Genomic DNA, 6,219 nt, shown 5'->3' with positions numbered 1-6,219 from the left:
CGTGTCTACAGCGCAATCAGCTGAGCTGCATTCAATGTTCCATTCTCAGAAGCAAGGTCCGTCTGCTAGCTCTTCTTTTTCCCTTTTTTTTTGGTGGCTTTTCGCCCGCTGGGTTACTTATGGCTTCAATTAGGAATACTACAGTCTTTAGAAGAGCAGCCATCGACATCCATTACTGATATATCCAAGCGTATATCGTCTTTGAGGACGTTGGTGGACAGTTTTGGCGAGGGATTACCCAAATACGATCGTGGACGATATGCCAGTGTAGGTGGCATGGGCCAAAAAAAAAAAGGACCCAGTCCGGGATACTTGTTGACATACTGCCAGTAGCAAATAACAGAGCTTGAAAGTAAAGTGGCTGTTCTGAGAGCGAAAGAAAAGCCAAAGAGTCGATTCGCATTTACAAAACCGAAATCTTCGCCTGGTGCCGCACAGTCGATCCCCAACGCTTCTTCACAGGCAACGTCAAATATCTCAAGCTTGACAGCGTCGTCGTCGTCGTCTTCTGATAGTGGTGACATTTCCCAAACCCGGGGACTTTCGACTTTTACACCGGCATCCACGTCCACGTCCACGTCTTCGACGCACACGATATCTTGTCTCGCGAATACGATTGTGCGACCCGAGCTCGCACCAGGTACAGGCGCATACACACTATCCCTCTCATCCCTTTCTCGCTGCGTGATCGACCTATGCCCGCCGCGCGCTACAGGAACGGGACCGGAAGTGGGGCCACCACGAGCTCCAGCGGATGGAACGACATGGACAGCAGCAGGACAAAGACCGATCCTGACAGCTCTGCACGCCAAGGATCTCGAGCAATGTATCATGGTAGCTCCCGTCCTGCCGGGAAGCGCCATGCTCTCCGGGATGGTGAACTGTCTGGTCATTGTCGGTGCCCAGCAGGTACGTGTCCTATAGTCTTTCGTTCCCCCCAGCGGAAGCGGGGGTTGTTTTTTGGTCTAATTGCTTGAAACAGTTTAGAATACATTCCTCGACAAACACACACGTGTTGCTAAATGTTGCTTCTCTTCCGGTCATCGAGCACTGCACGAACGTTGCCTTTGGAGCTTATCCTTCTTTTTTACTATCCACTCAGCCGGCAAGTCTTTTTATTTATTTTTTATTCCGGGCGTTCCAAGACTGACATGAAACAGGCGTACGAGAGTAGACATACTCAAGTCCAGGATTTCGATTGGGTGCGAGGCGGTCAATCACCCAACTGGAGTTTATTATCAAAAGATCAAGCATCAACATTGTTCACGCAAGAAATGGCGAGTCGGTTGTACGACGAGGGTATCAATGTCCGAGAGAAGGAGAAGGGTGAACACATGGCGATGGAATGGACAGAGAGATTAATCGAGTTGAGCGCATTACATCCTTCATAAAGCATTACTTTTTTTCCATTTTCTGTATTACATCTGTTACATCTTGTGCACCATCCAATTTCAGATCGGTCTAGATTTCCAAAAGGCTCACTAAAGCACGTATAAGCGTTTCGATCAAAATCGTTTTTAATCTCCCAACTCACTAGCTCTACTCCTCGTTGTTCCACTTTCTCTACCCTCGCCTTCAGACACTGCCACCGCTTCATCATCCTTCTTGTTTTCCTCTACTTCATCATCATCCGTCTCGTTCAACTCGCTCAACCCTGGCAGACCCCTACCTTTGCCCCTCTCTGAACCCCATCTCCTCAATGCCTTTCCTGGACCCCTGGCACCTTGACCGACTCCGCCTGCGGTGCCATCACCACCACTGCTGCCATGCGCACCTGCACCAGCTGCTGTATTGGCCGCAGCCTGCTCTGCAATCTTGCCCACCGCCTTGGCGGCCTCCATCATCTTTTCCCCCCTCTCCTCCTTCTCCCTGCCTTCCTCCTCCTGCGCCTCCTTCTCCATATTCAGCGCGTCGGCCGCAAAGTTGACGCCCGAATCGGGCAGGACCGAGCCCTTGCCAGACGTCGCTTCTGCAAAGTTTTCGTACAGGTTTCCACCATACGCGTCGCCCCGGCCTTCACCGGACCAAAAGTGCCAGGCGCGGGAGATGACGCCGTAAGAGGCCGGCGTGATTTCGACGAGGTCGCCCCGCGCGATCTCGACCGCCGGCACTTCGTTGGGCGGGAGACCGACAAGGTAGGCGAGCTGTTTTTTGTTAGCACGTTGCAAATGATGAGCAAAGGAAGGGGAATTACGAGACAGCGGATAACGGAAGCATGGCCGATAATCAACAAATCATCCTGACACCTCTCCAGCTCGAAAATGACACTTTCGAGTCGGACACTGAGATCATGATAACTTTCCGCGCGCGGTGCCCTATGCGCATACGGGTCAGCGAGGAAACGGGACCATTCGTCGGGGTAGAGTTCCATCGCTTCCTGTGTCGAGAGACCGTCCCAGACGCCCGGGTTGATTTCCGACATGATCGGTTTCTGGACGACCTTGTAGCCGGAATGGACAAAGGGCCAGGCGGTGTGGTAAGCACGACGACGGGCGGATGTCCAGATCTAGGGAGCGTGGTTAGTGTATGGATAGACAATGGGAGCACTTGCCAGCAGCGGGTTGTCCTCCCCGACGACTTCGCCTTTTGCCTTTCTCTCCTCTCTCGCCGCTTTACGTCGCGCAATCACCGCCGCCTTGAGTCGTTCAGCATATTCCCAGCCGGCCGGCGAGAGGTCAGAGTCGGCTTTATACGAGTGTTCGATGAGAGATTGCCCAGACTGCGTTGTGTCGGTTGTTAGTTGTTCAATAGGAGAAAGTTATTCAATAGTAGGGACGTACACGCGCAAAGTAAATGTTGCGAGGACGGGTGTGGATATTCATCAAGAAGAAGCAGCATCGCGTTTGGAGATATCCTGGGTTGTAAATGAGCAAGTGCCGGACGCTGGACGGACCCACCTTCGATACGGTTCACTTCGATCCGCTCGCCGACATTCATCACCTTGATAAACGGTCCTTCGTCGGCGGTGACGGTGTCGTACACCGCAGCCTGGTCGCGGATACGTTCCCAGTAGTCTGCGACTGCCTTTTCTGCGTCCCATCCGGCATACTAGGCGCGGTATCAGCATGTGTGTGCGGGCGGGGGGGGAAGAGGGACACACGTCGGGAGACGAGAGCTTGACGCTGCGGATGTTGGCGGTGATGATATCCTCTTGGTCACAGAGGCTCTCTGCGGCAGTCAGCACCCGCGCCACAGGGCGACGCACGACTGACCGAGGTAGATGACATGGACGCCCCGGTTGCCAAACTTTTCCGAGGTGATCTTTCTCTCTGCGACGCTGCCGTTGTTGGCATCGTAGATGACGACCTGGCCGCCCTGGGTGAAAAAGTCCATGATCTGGTCCTCGAGCTCTGCCTTGATGCGGCGGCGGAGGGCGTTGGTGGCCTCTGACCTGGGGGCTGGGGTGTCAGCGGGCGGGGCAGCACAGGGACGCACTCTTTGTCTGGAAGTAGTCGTGGGGCACGTTGTGAGCGCCGCCGAGGACCTTGCGCCTGTAGTCGCCGATGGAGTAGACGCGGGTCTTGACGCCGAGCCAGCGGAGGTAGCGTTCGAGGGCGCGGGAGATGTGGGTCTTGCCGCGGGCTGGGGGTGAGCGGGGGCGTGTGCTGGGCGTGCTTACCTGGGAGGCCGACGGTGACGATGAGGATGAGGCCGGCGTGCCACAGGCGGCCAGACTGGGTGACGTAGAGGGGGGCTGCCATGTTATATAGTGAGAGAGTGAGTGAATAAAAGTTGGACGCGGATTTACATTACTCCCCCCCGATGCACCGCGGATTTACTCCCCCCCCCCCGATGCACCCCCACGAGCCAGCCCCCCCCACCGAGTCCACCCCCGTCTTCTTCCCCGACTTTGCCGACGCCAGCCAGCCGCTCCTCCAGCTCCGCGCCTGCCGCCCCAACGGCCTCCTCCCCTGCCCCGCCGCCCCCGGCTGGTCCCTCGACGTCAACGACCTCCTCATCCTCCACCCAGACGCACACCCCGCCGACGCCGCCTACACCGAGTGGAAGCTCATCACCTGCAGGGTCTGCGGCAAGACCTACGACGGCAAGAACGGCCGCAGCGTCGCCAGACGCCATCTCCAGGACAAGCACGGCATGCCCCTCGCCGTCCAGAGCAGGCGCAGCCGCTGGGATCTGTGTGCGTGTACTTGTCCGTCTCGTCTCCGCCCGTACTGACAGCCCCGCAGTGAGAATGACCGCCGACGAGAACCAGCACCAGGCAGGCGTGAAGCGCAGACGCCTCTCGTCCTCCCGGTACGTCCCTGCGTCCCGCGTCTGTCTCCCGCAGCCACTGACCGCCGATAGCCAACACGCCAAGCTCGAAAAGATTTACTCTGGCTTCCTCGAGAGATTCGGGCCCCGCGGCCTCTTCACGCCCTTTGGAGTCTCCCTCATCGCTCCCAAGTTTCGCGAGGAAGCCCACAGGGCGGCTCACGAGCCAAACGACACCGGGTCCAGCGAAGACGCCAAAGACTATCTCGACGGGAGCTACGGCAGTGTCATTATACCCGAAGAGATCCTGCGAGGCGTAGCTGCTATGCGCGACGACTGGGACGAGGAAGAGGATGATTCTCTTCTGCCTGCCTGTACATCTTCAAACGACCCAGCCACCTTGACAAACCCAGCCACCGTGGCTACAAATCCAGCCACCTTGACAAACCCAGCCAACGACTTGACACGCTCGACCACCCGGCCCGTCTCTGAACGTCCTCCGGCTGCACCTATCAGCACGGCCGCTTTTTACGCGGCTGAATCATCTCAGTCGGCAGAACCAAGCAGCAGTCTGAGGATAGATCCCAGAGAGAGTTTTGAAGCAGAGAAAACGGTCAAGGCAGAAGCATTGGCCCGTCACGCATAGTGCCGAATCTTTTCCACTGTTCCGTCTTGTTGTATCCGTAGACAATAGTAATTGACAGCCTTGGCTTGTCCGATGCATACCATAACATACACCCGATACCGACTCTACTGCCTCTCTTCCCCCTTCCCTTCCACCTCGCTACCCACATCCTTCATATCCTTCATCCTCTCTTGCCTCTGCTTCATCATCTCCTCCCTCTTCTCCCTCCCTTCCTGCACACGCTTCTCTATAAACGTACTAATCTTATCCACCATCTCCCCCGCCCCATTACTCTTCACCGTCTCGACAAACTTGAGCACATTCCGGGCCTGGCCGCCTTCAGTGAACGAAGCCTTGTAGGCAGAGAGAAAATTGAGTGAGGGCGAGAGAAGACGGTTGATATTCTCCGGCAACGCGAGGATGGGTGAGAATATAAACGCCAAAGGTAAATGCAGTAGTGTTCTAAACAAAACCTCTTGTCAGCCATACAAAATATATCACCAAAAAAACACCCACCCGTGATCGCCCCATTCGAGCCATTCCATCTTGAAATCCTCATCCCTTCTTCTTCCTGCAGACTTTGCAACTTGTCCCCTTGATATCCCTTTAAAATCATACACCCCATCATCCCATTCAAGCTCCTCCATATACCTCCCAATCACACCATCAGGCGTACCGCGAATGTATATGATTGAATACGGTGTTATCCGTGAACGCAGTGTTTCAATAGGAGAATGAAGCCAATCGAATATGGATGGTGGCGGTGGTGGTGACGACGACGATGACAACGTTTGCTCGCTCGAGGACACCACACTCGCAAACACACTCGCACTCGCACTCTCAACCTCTCCCTGCCTCACCCGCAGCTGCGGCCTCAACCTCTTCAACTGCTCTTCCCTACTCCGCACCGGCGCCCTCTTCCTAACACAAAGCATCCTACAAAGCGGCCTCGCCATCTCGCTCTGGGTACACCACGAAAAACACTGTTCGGGCATCGCCCGCAGTCGATACGCCATCTCCTGCCGCCTTGCCTCTTCCGGGTCCGCCGCCGCCGCGGGGACGCCGCCAACCCCGCCACCGCCGGAGGACCCGGGATGGGTTTGGGATTGGTAGTATGGCAGGGTGGGGCCGAGTTTCGTGGCGAGAAGAGTGGCGGACGTGGGGAGGATAGAGGGGTAGAGCGGGTTTGAGCTGGTGCTGGTGCTGGTGCCGGTGGCTGGGATTTCCGGCTCCGTGGATTCGGATTCGGACGGTCGGTGGGGATCTCTGGTAGGCGGCGGGGACTGCATCGTGGGCGGAGAACGACAAATACAATTGAAATAATGGACCACCTACGCAAAACGAAAATACGTAGGCAAGGTCCCAAGGAGGATCGCTTGGTG

General features: G+C 56.1%; 4 protein-coding genes across 5 annotated transcripts in view; 2 read left to right on the top strand and 2 right to left on the bottom strand.

The window, feature by feature from the left end:
* The window catches only part of CNA05990 (tubulin folding cofactor C, putative), a 1,576-nt gene extending 137 nt beyond the window's left edge, over positions 1–1,439 (top strand). The window contains exons 1-5 of the mRNA XM_566953.2: positions 1–56; positions 134–267; positions 334–909; positions 983–1,105; positions 1,161–1,439. The exon at positions 1–56 is cut by the window's left edge and continues 137 nt beyond it. Of these exons, the coding sequence (XP_566953.1) occupies positions 1–56; positions 134–267; positions 334–909; positions 983–1,105; positions 1,161–1,391 (1,120 nt within the window). The 3' untranslated portion in view covers positions 1,392–1,439. The remainder of the gene's footprint in view (positions 57–133; positions 268–333; positions 910–982; positions 1,106–1,160) is intronic.
* On the bottom strand, positions 1,149–3,731 carry CNA05980 (cytoplasm protein, putative). Of its 2 annotated transcripts, XM_566952.2 has the most exons (11): positions 3,620–3,731; positions 3,436–3,582; positions 3,213–3,398; positions 3,101–3,168; positions 2,898–3,048; positions 2,781–2,854; positions 2,552–2,719; positions 2,195–2,506; positions 1,670–2,144; positions 1,535–1,615; positions 1,149–1,481 (listed from the first exon to the last, which is right to left on the bottom strand). In XM_566952.2, exons 1-11 carry the CDS (start codon positions 3,699–3,701, stop codon positions 1,462–1,464), a joined length of 1,764 nt encoding a protein of 587 aa, XP_566952.1. In that variant the 5' UTR covers positions 3,702–3,731; the 3' UTR covers positions 1,149–1,461. The 2 variants fall into 2 exon arrangements, with proteins under 2 accessions (XP_566952.1, XP_566951.1); XM_566951.2 differs by having other exon boundaries at positions 1,535–2,144.
* A 70-nt stretch (positions 3,732–3,801) lies between these two features.
* Positions 3,802–4,944, top strand: CNA05970 (hypothetical protein). Its single transcript, XM_024656323.1, has 3 exons — positions 3,802–4,138; positions 4,188–4,254; positions 4,306–4,944. Exons 1-3 carry the CDS (start codon positions 4,096–4,098, stop codon positions 4,856–4,858), a joined length of 663 nt encoding a protein of 220 aa, XP_024511965.1. The 5' UTR covers positions 3,802–4,095; the 3' UTR covers positions 4,859–4,944.
* Positions 4,897–6,183, bottom strand: CNA05960 (hypothetical protein). Its single transcript, XM_566949.2, has 2 exons — positions 5,354–6,183; positions 4,897–5,299 (listed from the first exon to the last, which is right to left on the bottom strand). The coding sequence occupies exons 1-2, from the start codon at positions 6,124–6,126 to the stop codon at positions 4,963–4,965; spliced, it is 1,110 nt and encodes a 369-aa protein (XP_566949.1). The 5' UTR covers positions 6,127–6,183; the 3' UTR covers positions 4,897–4,962.
* Between the last annotated feature and the right edge of the window lie 36 nt (positions 6,184–6,219).

The sequence above is a fragment of the Cryptococcus neoformans genome, chromosome 1, assembly GCF_000091045.1.
Source record: "Cryptococcus neoformans var. neoformans JEC21 chromosome 1, complete sequence".
Lineage (NCBI taxonomy): Eukaryota > Fungi > Basidiomycota > Tremellomycetes > Tremellales > Cryptococcaceae > Cryptococcus > Cryptococcus deneoformans.
This window is presented reverse-complemented; position numbering and strand designations above follow the sequence as displayed.

Coding starts and splice junctions, on each gene's coding strand:
- CNA05980 (XM_566951.2), bottom strand. CDS start 3,701: ATGGCAGCCCCCCTCTACGTCACCCAGTCTGGCCGCCTGTGGCACGCC. Junction 3,583..3,619: donor CGTCACCGTCGGCCTCCCAG/GTAAGCACGCCC, acceptor GCTCACCCCCAG/CCCGCGGCAAGACCCACATC. Junction 3,049..3,100: donor TCAAGCTCTCGTCTCCCGAC/GTGTGTCCCTCT, acceptor TACCGCGCCTAG/TATGCCGGATGGGACGCAGA.
- CNA05970 (XM_024656323.1), top strand. CDS start 4,096: ATGCCCCTCGCCGTCCAGAGCAGGCGCAGCCGCTGGGATCTGT. Junction 4,139..4,187: donor GCGCAGCCGCTGGGATCTGT/GTGCGTGTACTT, acceptor ACAGCCCCGCAG/TGAGAATGACCGCCGACGAG. Junction 4,255..4,305: donor AGACGCCTCTCGTCCTCCCG/GTACGTCCCTGC, acceptor GACCGCCGATAG/CCAACACGCCAAGCTCGAAA.
- CNA05960 (XM_566949.2), bottom strand. CDS start 6,126: ATGCAGTCCCCGCCGCCTACCAGAGATCCCCACCGACCGTCCGAATCC. Junction 5,300..5,353: donor CTCGAATGGGGCGATCACGG/GTGGGTGTTTTT, acceptor GGTTTTGTTTAG/AACACTACTGCATTTACCTT.